Source organism: Gadus morhua, chromosome 14, assembly GCF_902167405.1.
Source record: "Gadus morhua chromosome 14, gadMor3.0, whole genome shotgun sequence".
NCBI classification, from domain to species: Eukaryota; Metazoa; Chordata; class Actinopteri; order Gadiformes; family Gadidae; genus Gadus; species Gadus morhua.
The window spans coordinates 17,719,355-17,737,005 of record NC_044061.1 but is presented as its reverse complement, the minus strand read 5'-3'; the positions used below and the strand labels follow the sequence as shown (position 1 = coordinate 17,737,005).

The window sequence follows — 17,651 nt, the reverse complement described above, 5'->3', positions numbered from 1 at the left end:
AAACAGTGCATTCAATTGCTGTCTCCTTCTCTCCATGCCGACAGGTAAACCTGACCGACACAGCTCCACCCTGCAGAGATTCATGTGACTGGATCACATGGGAAGAGGCTCGCCCGGGGGGTTCCCTTTTGGACATCAGTTGAATGGTGTTCCTGTCTAGATTTTTTGTTCTTCTGTCCCAATGCCTGACAGAATGTTGCCCCCCCCCACTCGCCGCCTCCTGCAACCCCTTCAACCTGTTACCTTCTGGTGAATGCGCGCCCCCCACACAAGAGGATGAGACCCCCCCGACTTCTCCAAACCTCGGACAGTAGTAGGACTGATATAACCCAGGTTCAAAGCCATCGCTCTCTGCCCGAAGTGCAGAGGAAACATCAACCCGCTGATAATCTAGTCTTTGCACTGTCAACAAATACAATGCAAAAAGAGAACTGACAGCAGATATATATTTTTTTTTATTATTGTTGTTTTGACTGCATTGTTGTTGTTTTGTCATGCGCATAATGAAATTGGCAAGGGATTCTTTTCTGGGGGGTTGGCTGAGAGGAAAGGGGAGTCGAACTCAATAAACAAATGACAAAATAAAGTGAATCATGTTGAAATGATTGAACTATATGTCGAGAAACAACAGTATATCCTTAACTTGACAGATGTGTTGGCTATATTAGACGGGAAGAGGGAATACTTTCTGCAGAGACTCGAGAGCCTGAGATTGAAGTTTCCATTCCATTGTTATTGATTAATCCCCCCCCCCCCCCTGCCGCTGTGTTTCAGGGATGATGTCATGTCTTGCAGAAAGGCCGCAAACACCTCATTGGAGAATAAACACTATTAATTATTGTTTTTTTCTTAAACATTGTTGCTTTCCTAGATGTGTGTGTTTATCTTTCCCTCACATTGAAATGGCCACATAATTAGTTCTTTCTTTACTAACGCTCATTGCTACTCACTTGGATAGTTAGGCTTCATTCAAACATTATCAATGCATTGTAAGAAACACTGATGCTACATGAAGCTTCACTTTAAGGTGTGATGTCAGACACCCAACAGCTGCTAATACCAATATAAGCCTCTTAGGCGAAGAAGGAACCAATTTAAAATAGATAGAAATAAAAATAGACAGCATAAAGATTAGCTTGGAACAGACTATGTCAAATGGACAGCCTGTTGATGTCAACCCCTTAAAATACTTTTACCCCTTAAAATAAGTCCCACATAAGCCATTCAACAAATTTTGCACACCAAGCAACAAATGCATTTTTCAATTGGGGCCTAGAAAGAACAAGATTGTAGGCTCTGTGAACATTACGATTCACTTTACTCCCTGTAATCCTCTGGGGGTTTCATGTAACATCTGATTCACGTGCCATTCACATGGATTTTATGTCTTAGTTGTAGGCATGTTCATGGGAATTGGAAATGGCACATGCATTAGTTAGTCGTGATTTCTATGTTGTGAAAAATGCAGGTATGATGGGCCCGGCAACATTCATTTCCTTTTTTTTTTATGATCTGTTGACGGAATTCTGTTTGTTTGAGGCATCCGAATTATCAGTAAAGAGTGGTCACGTGGTCAGCAAGTTTTATTCTCTCAACCTCTCCTTGCTCCTAAATGTGTTCTTTTTTTTTGGGGGGGGTGGGGGTACGTTTCTAGCTTGCATATATGATAGTTTCATGGTTGACGTGATCCGAGATTTATGTCAAGCCACCAACTCGTCTCCACTTTGATACCCTCTGAAGTCACATCGCCCCCATAAGGTGTCCGGGGCACCACTCTCATGCAGGAAGCACCAATCTGAATTCAAAGGGTTCCAGGACATTGTCACTCTGCAGGGGTCAGCCACAGCCTCTGAAGTGTGTGCATTGCAAAGCAGAACGTTGGTGTGATATGAATCGGAAGAATGTGACTGTCTTTGTACTTAATCTGGTAGGATAATCTAGGCAGCTGTGATGTTGTCTTTAAAGTCAGTGGGGTTTAGTACCAGAAAGCTGCATACCTATAGTTTTATCAGACAATGGTTGTGAAAAGTGCATTTGTTCTCTCTCTGAGAGTAGTAATGTTATCTCGGTAGTTAAAACAAAACACAGTGAAGAATCATATATACTTAAAATGTATGAAAAGCCAGAAACAGTTATGTTTGCTATCATCCTAATGGAAAGTGCTTGGCTCTGTATTTTGCAGGAGTGTATTTCTTTTTTTTCTTTTTGCTTTGGTGAAGAGCATATTTATTGGCAGGCGGTTGTCTCAATTGGTGCCTAGCTGAACCCTCTCCTGTGAAAAACAGAGACAACTGCTTGTTTGTCCTACCTGACCCACCTACTGTCACTCTAAACCTCAGAGTACCTGTCACTCAACCGGTACTTGCAAGGATGTTTACAATGTGTTAATTTCTTTCCATGTGACAAAATTCAGAACCCCCCCCCACCCCCCACCCCCCATGTCAGGAGTTTGTGTAAAGTGTACATTACCATGGTTCTTCTTTTATACAATACTCTGTAACTTGCCTTTGTAAATTTGGGCTGAAAAAAAAATAAATCTTTTTATGAGATAGTCTGTCCTTGTGAGCATGCTTAAAGGGATTAACAGAACCAATACAAACTGCAGTGACTATGTTTCAATGTTTGTGAAATAATTGTATTATTTCAATATTGTATGTACAACTTGGTTATGGGGTCCGACGCTCCGAGTGTAATTTGGCCATTTGGCCACAAGAGAGCAGTAGTCTACCTTAAAATAGGCACTGTGTGCGCGCGTCAACGTTAGCATGAACAATGTGTCAAACAAAAACACTAATATTTTCGAGGTCGATAAACTCCATCTCCTTTCTCGCCTACGGATCCATTTAAATATGTAGTAGGGTAGGTAAATATTTTTTCACTTCAGGTAGCAGACTAGACGTCACACGACGCAGTAGACTATTACGATTGTGTAGAAAATCTGAAAGCATTGTTGAGGAATAGACACGTAATGGTTTATTTTATGCCGTTTGTCATACCTGTGATATATCGAGGTGTATCAGCAAGCCTCGATGTGTAAGCCTCCTTCCATGATACTGTTTTTGCACTCAAATCTTCCATCATCAGATTCTGTGTACGGATGCATTTAAATAATGCTGCAGTTGTGAAATAGGGCGATGATGATTTGTTAGGGATGATAATCCCGAGTACATCTTAAATGTGATAAACCTCTGGTCGGGAGGGGAAGGGCTGGACCACAGATCCACGGAAGGGGGGGATAGAGAGTGGCTGTGGGCTGGGCAGCCGGCTACCGACAGCAATGTGCTGAGCCAATGGTTTTTCCAAAGGACAGCTGGTTGGCATCAGGGCGGTGAGATTGGTGGAAGGATCCTGCAGGAAGCCATCGTTTATTCGTGTACCACCTTCCGCTCGCATTCGGAAGAAGAGGTTGAACCGGGGGACAGTTTTCCAGAAGGTGTACATGGGATGCACTATCTACGCAGCTAGCCCCCAGGGCCTGCCATCCGACCAGGCCCCTGGTCGGGACAGATACTACATGCATCACCGCCACCCCCATGGTCACTGCAGCCAGAGGATAACCGCCGATAGAGTCAGGTCAGTACAGTTGTCATCGCCTTGCCGCATCCGGCCACTCACCGTTTGTCAGGTGCCCGAATTAATATTATGATGGACATGTCGAGTAGAACATGGCTCACGTTAGTATTGCATGTTTTGCAGGATCAGAATAAAAGACATGAGACAATATAAGGGAAAAATAGCATGGCATAAATTACCAAAGGACATCTTTACATTGGAAAATAAATCAACGCTTCTGGGAAGCACACTCGTAGTAGCTATAATGAGAGTTAATTTTTGTTCCAGTAGGCTATTCGTCGTGTCTATGAGTTATTTGTAGGATATTCATGTTGATTTGGAATTTGGTTTGCTCTACCTTTATCATAAAGCCACGCAGTGACTGCCAAAAAGAATAGCCTACCAGCTACGTCCTTTTTAATTCTAATTTGAAGAGCACTGGTGAAATTAATAGATTAGAATTAACATTTTCAAATAGGCCAAATTGTCCATTTTGGTCAACATATGGAAATCACTGTAGGTCGACTGCTCTTGCATACAGTCAAATACAGTCGATTATAGGCTACAGACGAATCAATGTTTTATTACATTTAATAAATTAAAGACTGATTAAATTCTGCTACATCAAAAGTCATAATGTTAAAAGTAAATGTGCCGCATATAGTGCATTCATCGGTATATATTGATATATTTGGTCTCAGTCTCATTCTCTCTTGACTTCGCATTCGTTCTTTCTGAAAATGTTATTCTGACATTGTTGCAATGTTTGCCATCTCTCTTTACACCAATCTATTTCCGTGTACAGCAATCAGTAGGCCTAACCGTGCGTTCACACCAAAAGCGAATTTTGTCTCCTGTTCGCGTGGTCGCCTGAGTTTGCTCGCACGAGTAGTCACAAACAGGGCCGGAGTGGACCTCCCTTTCAGCCCGGGAGTTACATGATGCAGACAGGCCCACCCAAATTGGGTGGAGCGGACGGGGGTGCTTTACTTTGTACGAGCCACTGAACAATGAAACCCTGTAGGCTACTTGACACAGCTGTCGTGTCTACAAACCAATGACAAACAATTGACACACAAGTGAAAAATCAACTAAAGAACCCATTCTAGTTTCAGAAAAAATGGAAGTGGAATCTGAGGCCTACATATTATAGCATATATTTTCCAATATTACTCCATATGTTGCAATCATAAAATTTGTCCTGTAATTTCCTGCAATGTTACAACCCTCCCCATAGTAACTGCATCCTATCCTTTGTTGCACTAATAGCATTGTGCTGTGCACACCTGTAGCTGTGTTTTCTCTGCCAACTCCTAGCCCTGTCTCATCAGCATCACTGGGCTGACTCAGTTCTTTGGCTGCAGAAATATAAACATTCTGTGGCTATGCTACTATGCGACATTTGTACTGATAAATCATGCTACCTTTTCTGAAACCTGCCCATTTTCGTCTTCTCTATTGCCTACTCCCATTTATTTGTTATAGCGTATAGAGCTCAATGTCGTCATAGCTGATACGTCTTTAGCTTTCTATCCAATTGCAATTCAAGGCCCACCTGGGCTGTGCCACTTGGGGAGGGGCCGCTTAATTATTCCCCTTGGCACCTATCAACTTGGTTGCGACATTACAGTTTTTCCTCAGTCGCTTTGGTACATTTCTCAGATCAGAATTGAAATTTGCAAAGCAGTAGGTGCATTTCTCAAAACAATGCGTTCAAATAGCAAAACACCATGGATTACCTGCAAAAGCCAGTCTCTTGCTCAAAATCCTTAGTTCATCTCTCAAAAGTAAATATCTGTTTCAATGAACATGTCAGTGCCATCAGAATGACAAGTCCTTGTGTCATTGTCTACGGATAAGACAGTCAAATTGCTTAGTCATGTTGTCACTATAACAGTGTACTCTGTAGGGATGTTCTGATGTAAACTATGGCAAAAGTTTTGAAGACAATTATTGTAAATTGTAAGTTACACCTTAGTGTATGTGGGAGATTGATTGCAAGAGAGCTTTGACTGTTTGTACTGTAATTTTTTGACAGGCCATGTCATTGCTAGAAATGTGTACATAGGAAAATCTCCTTAGGGTAAACTGTACATGCATTGATGTAGGAATTACAGTGCAGTCATCCTACAACTCCTGAAGGATGCAGTTCCTGTCTGTTGGGCCACAAATTCTCAGACAATGTAACATTGTGTTGTGCTCCAGCTATATATATACTTGCCAGTTCATGGTTCAGGAGATCCACCTTTGAGCTATTCCAGTACTGGTTGATCGTTGGTTGATCTAACACTTCACACATTTCCCTTCTTTAGAGAAAGTCAAGATTCACCTGGTAGCAATTGACCAATTCAGGACATATTTATAAAAAAAGAACAAAAAAAAGATTCTAATGCCAGTGTATAGAAATGTATAGAAAATATGCTTGACATATTATGACAACTTGTTCAACCATTTTGCATGTAAAGACTTATGCAATGAACTAATACCTAAATGTTGTGGGGGTGAGATTATTCCATAGAGACCATTACAATACATTTTGATCAACATGACATAAGCAATTGATAATGTAGGAAAGAGCAGAGAATTGTACATAATCATGTGCATGGATGTACCAAAGCATTTGCAACGTGTTCAAGTAAATGAGAAACTGTTTTTTTCATGTGCACAAGTGACACACTGATGTGAAGATTGAACAGGTAGTTTTGAGAATTTCAATTCTGATCTGAGAAATGAACCAAAGCAACTGAGAAAAACTGTAACAGTAGGGGTGGGGGAAAAAAATAGATTATTCGATGCATCGCGATTCTTCCAAGAAAGATTCCGTCTCGATGCAGATGAGTTAATAATCTGAATTTCTGTAAAAAAAACCCTGATTTTCTTGTTATTTATATATATATTTGTTTTGATTAAAAAATAAAAAAAACCTGCAAAAGCTGCAATATTCTGTTCGCCAGAGAGGGATCATTTTAGGAATTTTTAAATGATTTCATTTATCTTCAACTTTTATTTGCCAATCTGATTTGTTTTGACACAATTGCGATTCAGCCTACGCGTAGCATGCACGCAAAGTCACAGCCAAACACAAGAATGACGTACAAGTTCTTATTCTTATAATTTACTAAAAGTAGCTTTTTCTTTAAAGAAAAGAAAGAAAAAAAATAATCAGTATACTTTTTACATACTTCCATTGTGTTGTAATGCAAGCTGCATTGTTCATGTAAAGTCATATATGTGACAAAATATTTTTTCGATAATCGTTTTAGAATCTAATCATTGACCTCTGAATTGAATCAAATCGTGAGGTGCCAAGAGATTCCCACCCCTAGTTAACAGTTTGTGAGTGCCTGCGTGGTTCGTATGTGGGACAGCTCAGGCTGCGGGCGCACAGCTCAGGCTGGCCGAATGGCGCAGAATATATTTTATAAACGCAATATTGTTATCCTGCAGTTATCAGCCCGGTGGCCCCGAAACGTTAATGACCCAGCGGGAATTCTCCTGACTCTCCCGATTAACACTCTGCCACTTGTCACAAATCACTTGCGGGATTGATTTGTGAACGTTTTATCACGCAAATTTACTCGCACGAGTGCAAGAGGAGAGAGGCTTCCTTTTGTGACCGCCATGTTTCTTTCTGCCAATTCATTCACAACCATGGCCAGTCTTTACATGTTGTGGAAGTACCAGAGATGTCGGAGAACTCAACGCACTCGTTTAGGATTCATAATATCATCCAGAGGCGCAAACAGCTTTTGGCCGGGTTATTATATTATATAGATATCTTTATATTATTAATATATTATATTGTAGATGGACCAGGAGTCCGCAAATGGCAACAATCACTTTCTCCTCCAAGCTCAAGTTCACTCTGCACTGCAGGGAGTGAACGCTGATTGGCTGTCCCGACCAATAATCACACGCAAGTAATCCGCGTCATTCATCAAATTGCGCCAAGGTTTCTCTTGTGAATAATTTGACTCTAAACATGCCTTTGCATTGACTTTGAATGGATTTGCGCTGCCCCTTTTTTTTGGTGTGAACACGGCATAACAAATACAGAAAATGTTACAGTGAAATAAAAAAACATGATACACATATTTGCGGAAGAGGATTTGTGCTGCATGTGAGTTTCTTTTAGTCCTGTATTTTTTCTTTTAGTCCTGAGTTTGTCAGAAAGTATGAATTCTGACAAACTCAATTCAAATTCACATGTGGCCCTAATCCTTACAGGTAGCCTACCAATAATTCTGACTTTAAACTCAGAATTCCCCCCAAAAACATTAACCTATTAACATAATCATTCAAAAAGAAGATAAGTAACACGTTCATAAAGTTTTGGCGCTATCACAAAAGTACATTTCGAGTTCAGTTCTATTAAGAGCCAGTACAAAGTTTAACAATTAGTGCAACATTCAAACGGGAAAAATCTAGCAATACAATCTTTATGTTCAGCCATGTACAATAATGTACCACAGTATTATACCAAGGTAAAGTACCAAAATGTACCAGTAAGTGCAACTGAAAACAAGATTCGATATACCCGACCAGATTCGTAATCAATATTTATCTCGGTGGCAGTCGCCACTTCAAGCAAATGTATATTATTGATGCATTTCATACACAACATCTCTTATTAAAGCGCTGGCGATGCAACATGGTCTACTTTCTGAAAGAGGACCCGCTCCCTATGTAGATCTGAAGGGTCCATTGTAAGGTAACGAAAACAAAACAATTTATATTTTTATGGGATGATACAGACTGCCAAATCCATTCCGCTAGATGCCCCCAAATTCAATACACTGTCTACATCTTTAACCAACAGTCTGAAGTGTGAAGCAACGGTCACCTGCAACACTGGTACCACAATGTAAAATAACTGCGCTGTACTAATAGATTTATCATGATAAATAGGCTACTGTACTTATTGTTTAAAGAGTACCTTATTTTACCGTCTAAGGCAGCGGTTCCCAAACTTTTTTTCCTGCGCACCCCCTTCTACGTCCCAGCCGGGTTGGGGCACCCCCAATCCCCACTACAAAGCTGGAGCTCCCGGAGTATTCCCCTCGTACACTCGCGCAAGTAAATCTGCGTGATCAAACTTTTTGGTTTGAATGCCATGCGAGTACTCCCTGTTAGGAACCCAATTCTTATATTGTGTGCCACAGTCTGTACCATAGTGCATAATTGCACACCATGGAAATGACTAACGTACCATGATATATCATGGTAAGTACCATGTTTTTCAATATGTTTGCGTGATGGTAGGTAGAACCATAATGTTATATCGTTTTTTACGATAGTGTAGTTTAGAGGGGTGTGCTAAGAATTAAAATAAAATAAATAAATAATTATTCAATGGCATAGTCACATTTGTAAGGGGTGTACTCCGTTTATGGTCTTTCTATTCAACCTCAAGGAAAATATTTGATTTTCCCTTTGTAGGATTTTTCGAATACCCTGAAAAGGCAAAGGCCTGAACCGAACATGAACCTAGTATTGAGATGCCATGTTGCCTTTGCAGGCACATTTTAGTCCAGCCACGACAGCCGCTGTAGTCTTTAAGGCCCCGTTCACACGAAGCCGAAACGGGCGAAACCGTTACGGTTTCAATCTATCCGGTTTCGAAGTATCTCCGTAAAGACGAAGCCAAGCGAAACCGGGTAGATCTGTAGAAACGCTGTAGTACACATTCCAGGCCCATAAGGGGCGCCTCTTCTGGTACAGAAATCCAGAAGAAATGAAATAAGAAGAAGAGGCGAGCATGCGCATAAAGGCTGCCCTTATGCGCATGCTCGCATGTGATTTCTGAGACTCCGCGGGCTTAAGAGCCATTGGCTAGGAGGTCGAGGGGTGGGGCGATGACGTCATGGTTTGCGGTTTCAGTCGGTTTCAGGCGTACACACGAATCCAAAACGAAACCGGGTAGATTTGAAACCACCTCCGAGGGTGGGTTCAGAAGTTTGCGGTTTCGGTCAGCGGATTCGCCGGCTTCGTGTGTACGGAAAGCCGAACCGTACAAGACCTTTGCGGTTTCGCCATGAAATCGGCTTCGTGTGAACGGGGCCTAAGTCTTTTCCTTGTGAAAAATGTGACTACAGCGACTACAGTAGGCCTTATCTTGCAAAAAATATATATACTGTCCATTATACAGGCCAATCGAGGCAAGCGTCCTAAATATTGGCGTTAAAGGTCCCATGGCATGCTACTTTATGGATGCTTTCATATAGATATTAGTTGGCCCCTAACACAGTATTTGAAGACGTTCCCGAAGTTCAGCCGTGATGCAGAATTACAGCCACTATGAGCCATTTGCACATAGAGCTTTCCCAAAACGCGCCGTTTCGGTGTCTGTAGCTTTAATGCAAATGAGGAGGAGAGAGGCGGGTCAAGGAGGAGGGTGGGGGTGTGGCCCTGAGCAGCTTGCGGCCACGGTACCATGCACTCTGTTTACAGTGGATGTATCGCAATGGCGAGGCTCACACAGCCTTTGGCTGTGTTCTGTAAATATTCTAGAACACTCCGGGTGCTCCGGCGGGAATCCTGGAGCTCTATATCTAAATAATATCATATTATACATAGATAATATCTATATCATATAATATATATTATCACGGCCAAAATCTGTGTGCGCCTCCAGACGATATTATGAATCTCAAACAACTGCGTCATGTTCTCCGACGTCTCGGATTCTTCTACATCCACATTAATCTGAAGATTGTCTCCCGCCGGAGCCTCGCTGCCGAGGGGTCACCGCCTCGGCAGCGGGCAGCGCCGAGGCGGTTGTCCCTCGGCAGCGGGAAACGGGGCTCAAGCGGGAGACAATTGCGGGCAACAATCCCTTTCTCCTCCATGTCGTGGTTCATGTCCTTCAGGTAGTCAAAGCCAAAGTTCCTTTACCAGACGTCAAAGAACCGACGTGTTATATGCAACACCATTAACACCAGAACGGTTGTCCAAATAACAAAGTGTACAGCACTTGCGTTTCAGTGTGTGTAATCACACACACACACACAGACGTGGCACTCACACGGTCTTAGCTCATTGTCTCATTGGCGGGCCAAATTCTCTGGGTGGGCAAGGCAGAGAAAGGGAAGGTGGCATCTCCCCTTATGATGATGTACGGGGAAAATTCCAAAACGGTGCTTCGTTTTTTCAAAGCCGGAGCAGAATGCCTAGTGCTCGTTTTACACCCAACAAAATTTCTAGCTACTGGGGGAGCATAGGTAGGATAGGGGAACTCATATTAATGTTAGAAAACCTCAGAAAGTGAAATTTCCATGTCATGTGATCTTTAATAGGCTTCAAAATTAACCAGTGACAACACACTGGGCAACATTGTTTAGCCTACGTAGTCTCCCAATGATATTTGGGTTGGCCATGCAAAATAAGTAAAATAGACTGACTGCAGCCTCTTGAGTAGGCTACTATTGACATGATGGAATAAATGCCATGCCTGATCGTTACCGCAACACTGAGGCAAGAAACCAATGATCGCGTGTAGCTAATGCAAGCTCAATCCACCGCTTCTGTCTGCTAAAGGCAGTCCCTGTGGTCGAGAGGTTAATGGGTTAATAACCCGCTGCTCGTTTGGAGCTCAGTTCTACAAGCTCGCTGCAGTGTCCCGCTTCGCCGTGGGAAATGTGCTGTCCGACAAATCAAGTATAATGAGTTAAATCGCGAAAATACAGCGACGTGAATGTGATATAGTCCGGGGGGAAAGAGCAGGTAAGAGATACACTGCCGCTCGTACTGAAACTAAGTTGTAGCTCTCAACGCCAATTCGTCTGAAGAAGAACAGTTGTATTATCTCCGCTGCCGTCGATACTTGTATTGCAACATAGCTTGTAGGAGCCTAGACTTACTTACGTAGTAGTGTTTTAAGCAGTTGATGATTTGTTACGTGTTGATTAAAATAACAATATTATGTTCCATTTAACTTCGATAAGCGTTATCTCAGCCTTCCCTTGCTAGTCATTGGGCACGTACCTTTAGTAATAAAACGACGTCTATTTTGCAAATGGACCAAGCAGTAAGGACTCTAAATTGTACCTATTTAACATTCAATTTAATGTAGTTCTAACCGCGTATATTGTCTGTAAACTTACTGGCGTACGTACGTGTATCTAGCACTTGAGGTAGCATAATGTCTGACATTGGGTTGCATAACTATATTTTACAAATACTGTTATGTGTAAGTCGATGGCGAGCGAGACGGGCGGTGTTGTAGTAGAAGCTCACCAGACATGTATGTTTTAATTATCTTGTTACTCCTGATATTGGTCCGCTTTAGACCAAGTGTATTTAAGTCGTCGGTATCGAGACGCATCCTGTATCCTCTACGCAAATTAGTGCTGCTACTCCCTTGGTAGCTTTCCAGTCCAAACCTAATTAAAATGTACCACATGTCCTCCACTAAACTCACCAAACACTTCCATTGTGGCTGAACCTGTTGGCTTCCACATTGAGTAAATGTCACTTGTAGGATGTGTTCAGTTGTTGAACACAAGTCAATTTAAACTTTAAAAAAGAATGATGACAATTAGCTGTCATTGTATTAAGCCTAATACGCATTGATGCATATATGTCAGGTATAGGACATCCTTAGTTTATCCATTATTGGTCTTAAAATTAAGTGCACAGATGATCAAGAAACCAGACTTCAAAACCAATTGAGGATATGCCGAAGGAAAGCTCTAGGGAGAGTGATATCAGGTGGCACCTGTTGTGAACTGGCTATAGATACGATTGCATTGAGCTAGTTGTAAGAAAATAAATAAATTGAACATATTGCATGTAAAGTAGATGCCGTAAATGTCATAAAAAAGTTATTGTAGAGCATCCAAACAAGAAGATAGAACAAATGGAAACAAATTGTGCGTTGTTTCTTTAACAGCACTGCCATTGAGGCCTACCCAGATTACAGTTAATTGGATTTGGCCACACCTTGTGACACTGCAGAACACGTCCTCAGAGGGGGAGAGGGGAGGATAAGATGGTGTCCTATTAGCATTAGTATGATGCACAGTCAATTTAGAGGGTGATCTCTTTTCTTCTCTCACTCTCCTGCCAATATGTTAATTCAAGGTACCACTTATAGGAATGATCTGCAATTGCTGCAACATATAGAATATTAGTTATATAATATACATTTATTCACATTTTATCTATGTTAGCATTTTTCAACATCAGCTGATTTGTTAGGACACAAGGTTGCAGGACAGCTGCCCAGCAGTGTTTCATCAAAAGACAATTTCCTGCATCTATAAAGATAACTTCTTTGTCACCTTTCAAACCATTGGTCATTAAATGAAGAGACCTGATGTTGACATTTTTCTGTGTTGTTCTTGCTCTCTGAACTCTGTTAGTTATTGAGTCTAAAGTCTGTGTGCGTCTGTGTCTGTGTTTACCCGTTGCCCTTTCAAGATATCAATCTAATGTTGGTTGGATTTCTGGGTTAATCTAGTTGGCAAATGGGACACCAGCCCTGCATAAGTCAAATGGAAGTGGTTGTGACTATGAGGTGGGAATAGTTAAAAGTAACGCTTAAAGCAATTCACAAGCACTCAAAGCACATAAACGCTGATTCACACTTTATGCAAATGAATGGGATTATAGCTGAAGGTGAGTCGCTGGCGGGAAAGGCTTAGCGTACACTCACTTAATGCCTCTCCCCCTAATATTTTCCTGTTTGCTTTGAGAAGATATGACCTTTGGATGAAATGATGTTCCATAAAGACGTCATTCATAAGGACACCGTATTATTTAAACATTATTTCCGCACAGGCCAGACTCAGACAGGTGGCCGCAGGCTGAACCACAATGAGCCACAACCGTGTCCGAAGCTGGTTAGGGGCATGTAATACAGTTGCATGCCCCTAACCACACATCGGATTCCAAAGTGTGTGGATAACCATTGCAGTGGCATAATGTGAGCAGATTGTGAGCTATACTCCTCTACAGCTAAGCTCACACAATCTTTTTCTCACAACTATCTGATCCGTCTAACCGCTCAGCTCCACCTCAGTCAACATTTAATTCATCTCGGACACGCCGCCATTGTAAGTCATCCACGGTGCTCCACAACTGGACTGCATCCTACGGCTTTGTCCACACAAAAATTGCAGAGCTTCAATTCTCGATTGTGAACACTAGCGTCAACTCACCACTTTCCCAATTTCTTTTTTTTTTCAGACAACGATTTTCAGACAAGCCCCGGGACTTTGTGACTTTTTGGTTTTAAGAATAGAACACAAATACAGCGATTGTTTTCATGCCAGGTCTGGACGCACGCTATCTGTTTCCATCTCTGTGTTCTTAGTGTCAAGATTATTGCATTTTATTTAAATCATTGTCATAATGACTTGGTCTGTATTAATTCACAATCTGAAACAGAAGCTTCTGATTACTTCAACAAACCACTTGATAGAGGTTTATATGGGAGATAAAACATAATTCCAGACTTGCATCTTTCATAGGGTGCACTCCTGGATCATGTTTACAATAAATGAATTCTGATAGTGTATTAATAATTTTTATAGTGTTCAAATAAGAAAAAAAGCAGCAGAATCTTCCTCTGAAGAACACAGATGCTGTAAAAGTCATAATAAAATAATTGTAGAGCATACAAGGAGCAATCTATCTCTTTTATCTAACTCCTCGAGTCCCCTCCCAGCTTCCCAATCAAGTGACAAGTCTACAAACAGGAGTGTCTGTGCTTCAGCTGTGCTACCTCTAACCAATTAAAGAGAATAGTAGAAGGCTAAGTGTGTGTGTGTGTGTGTCCAGAAGCATGACGGAGCAGGAGCAGGCAGAGGAGACAGGCACGCTCGCAACCCATGATCCTGACCCTGCAAAGGAGGAAGACACGCATGGGAACTTCAGGCAAGTCCCAAACACACATGCACACGCTCACACTTAAAAGCCTGAGGGCTCGATCAGGCCTTAAAGTGTTGTTTTCCTTCACCAACTTGATGTTGTAATCAGATGATCTAACCGCGATCATCATCTCAAATTGTGTTGAAGTCATGACTTTATTTTTACTTCGTAACCTCTAATGCCATCATGTACTTCACAGCTTTTTACTTGCCATTGTCTTTGTTAGAAAGGCCAACATGATAGACAATTATAAAATATTATTCATTGATTCGTGACCATATAGTTACATTTTGTTTGGGAACAATCAAGGAAGATAAGGAGAGAATTAGGATTTGGACGATACTTTTGGGTCTATGCATTTTGAGCGAATTACTGCATAACATATATATTGTTCCTACCAACGACATATTCAAATGTACATTTTGAACTGCATTGACCCACATAACGTCTGAATGAGATGTTTTATATGTGATGGTATTTCATTGTGGTAAACGCTCCCGAAGAAAAGATTATTAACTGGAGCTGCCCTTCAGGTTCATCTACACATTTTGAATGTCCGTTCAAGCTCCCCTGTTCAGTGGTACCTTGGTGGTCAGATCTATCAGAACCATTAAAGCTGTAGTGGGTTTCACAGTCGACAGTCAACCAATTGGTACAACAAATAAAAAAGTATTTTCATGTGTGCAGAACATCAGACGGGTAAACCAGATACTTTTAAATGTCAGCCTCATTGCTACTGCCTCAACCACACACACCGCTTGCATCCTGTGCGTGAACTAGTTCCTCTGTTTGATGTCAAACAATGTTCACACACACACACACACACACACACACACACACACACACACACACACACACACACACACACACACACACACACACACACACACACACACACACACACACAGAATTGTGTGTTCACGGTATCCAGATCACCAAAGGGGGCGTAAATTAAACTGGGTCTGGGAAATGTAATTTGCATGCGGGGGTTTTATAAGGGTGATTGGAGTTTGGGGCATTGTAATCCTGTGAAACGGGAGGAGATTTTGCAGTGAGGTGCATGTGTGTTATCAGCGCGACTGTTTAGGAGGTGCCTTACAGTCTCAAAGCACAGAACAGTTTGTGGCACATTTTGATTAGTGAAAGTGCTACATTGTTTACTTAAGTCCTTAAGTTGTCTGTGTTTGACAAAATTTAGCACAGTCTTGATAATGGAATTGGCCCACCATTTTCCCCCTATTACTTAACATGACCTTACCTTACACTTGATATTATTTTACTTCTATAATATATAAGTAGGATTTAGTGGCATACAAGGGTGACGTTACAGATGACTACCAACTAGGACTGGGCGATATATCGATATATCGAAAAGTGACTCGCGTCACTTTTTGAAATCACGAAGCATGAGCTGTGTTCGAAATTGTTCACTATTCATTGGGTATTTTAAGTGCACGATATTGTGCATGAATTTAACCACTGAGAATCCGAACACCACTACAAAATGGCGAGCACCCTATATAGTGCACTATATCCGTGATAGGGAACGATTTCGAACACAGCTATGGAGTCCGCCTGCACAAGCAGCTCCGAGGAGCTTGTTTGCACGTGAAAGACCAACGGCTCCATAGTATGGAAATGGTTTGGATATAAGGTGTCTGACGAATTACAAAATCACGTAATTTGTAGAGAGTGCTTAAAAACTGTCGCAACCAAAGGGTTGCAATTCTGTGCATAATATTCCAGAGGTGCACACAGCTTTTGGCCGTGATATTATATATTATAATGTTCTCAAATACGAGGCGGAGGCAGTGTCTAGTCCACGGTTTATTCAACCATCAAACTGTATTCAATTCTGAACGGTAGGAATAGTAATTGTAAATCGAAACGGTAGGTATAGTAATAACGGTAACTCCACAGTAACTTCAAGGTATCTCACTCCGCGAGACCCAAACATAAAACATTAAAGGTCCCATGACATGAAAATCTCACTTTATGAGTACCCCTAGCCTGCCTATGGTCCCCCAGTGGCTAAAACTTGCGTTTGGTGTAAAACGAGCACTAGCTGTTCTGCTCGCCTTTGAAAAAACGGAGGCTCAAGCGCGCTGATTTGGAATGTCTTTAGGTCTGTCACAAAGCATCTAAGCTCCTCCCCTTACCCTGCCTGGCCCGCCCAGAGACGTTGGCCCGCCGATGAGACACGACCGTGCGAGCGCCACATGTGTGTGTGAATACACACACTGTAACGCAAGTGTTTCTTGTCGGTTCTTTGACGTCTCTTGTATTTCCACAACGAGACTGTAGTGGGGGTTATCTGAGCCATGGTTGAGAAGGAATTGGGGGAAAGGAACTTTGGCTTTGACTCGCTGAAGTACATGAACTGCGACATGCCTCCCGTGTGTTCTAGAATATTTACAGAACACGGCTAAAGGCTGTGTGCGCCTCGCCATTGCGATACATCCACTGTAAACAGAGCGCATGGTACCGTGGCTGCAAGCTACTCAGGGCCACACCCCCACCCTCCTCCTTGACCCGCCTCGCTCCTCCTCATTTGCATTATAGCTACAGACACCAAAACAGCGCATTTGGGGGAAGCTCAATGTGCGACTGGCTCGGAGTGGCTGTAACTCTGCACCACGGCTGAATTTCGGGAACGTCTTTGAATACTGGGTTAGTTGCCCACTAATACCTGGGCAAAAATAATGCATAAAATAGCCATGACATGGTACGTCCCTTTGCTGTCTGCGGTCACCAAGTAATAACGTTACTCGTTTTTAATACATGTGAATTCAGTCTCGGATTCCAGTTATGTAGTCATTGAACATTATTTATTCCTTAGCTTTTATACTGCCCATAATACTAAAAAGCACTGCTAGTGTTTTGGTACTTTGTACTTTTTATCATTTATTCAATATCAACATATGTTTCAACCTTTATGGCTCATTTCCTCTAAAGCTCTAACCACAACTCTCACTTTCCATTGATTTAAATCATGGTTGCTGTAGTAAGCGATCGAGTTCAGTAGCAGCAGAGTGTCTAATAGAAATAGTTTCCGTAGACGGGCTCTGGTGCAGTAAACGTTTAAAAAAACAGATGTAGCCCCGATTAACGTGTGGCTTCTACAGGAGCAACTGCCATCAATTAACAATATAACGGAGCGTGGTACGTATGATTTGGATGGTTACGACATTAAGGCTTTTAATTTAAAAAAAATCTGTGGGGATCCC

At 41.8% G+C, this 17,651-nt stretch overlaps 2 protein-coding genes across 12 annotated transcripts in view; both read left to right on the top strand.

The window, feature by feature from the left end:
• The window catches only part of znf609b (zinc finger protein 609b), a 110,479-nt gene extending 107,928 nt beyond the window's left edge, over positions 1–2,551 (top strand). The window contains exon 8 of the mRNA XM_030376382.1: positions 45–2,551. Coding sequence (XP_030232242.1) covers positions 45–88 — 44 coding nt within the window. The 3' untranslated portion in view covers positions 89–2,551. The remainder of the gene's footprint in view (positions 1–44) is intronic.
• Positions 2,552–2,776: 225 nt separating this feature from the next.
• The window catches only part of gramd2aa (GRAM domain containing 2Aa), a 30,386-nt gene continuing 15,511 nt past the window's right edge, over positions 2,777–17,651 (top strand). For 3 of the 11 annotated variants that reach the window (XM_030377301.1, XM_030377300.1, XM_030377297.1), the window contains exons 1-3: positions 2,777–2,859; positions 3,311–3,573; positions 14,335–14,430. In XM_030377301.1, coding sequence (XP_030233161.1) covers positions 3,440–3,573; positions 14,335–14,430 — 230 coding nt within the window. In that variant the 5' untranslated portion in view covers positions 2,777–2,859; positions 3,311–3,439. Of the gene's footprint in view, positions 2,860–3,310; positions 3,574–11,041; positions 11,275–11,303; positions 13,608–13,740; positions 13,827–14,334; positions 14,431–17,651 lie in introns of those variants that run through there. The other 8 variants (XM_030377298.1, XM_030377303.1, XM_030377299.1 and 5 more) reach the window with 8 other exon arrangements.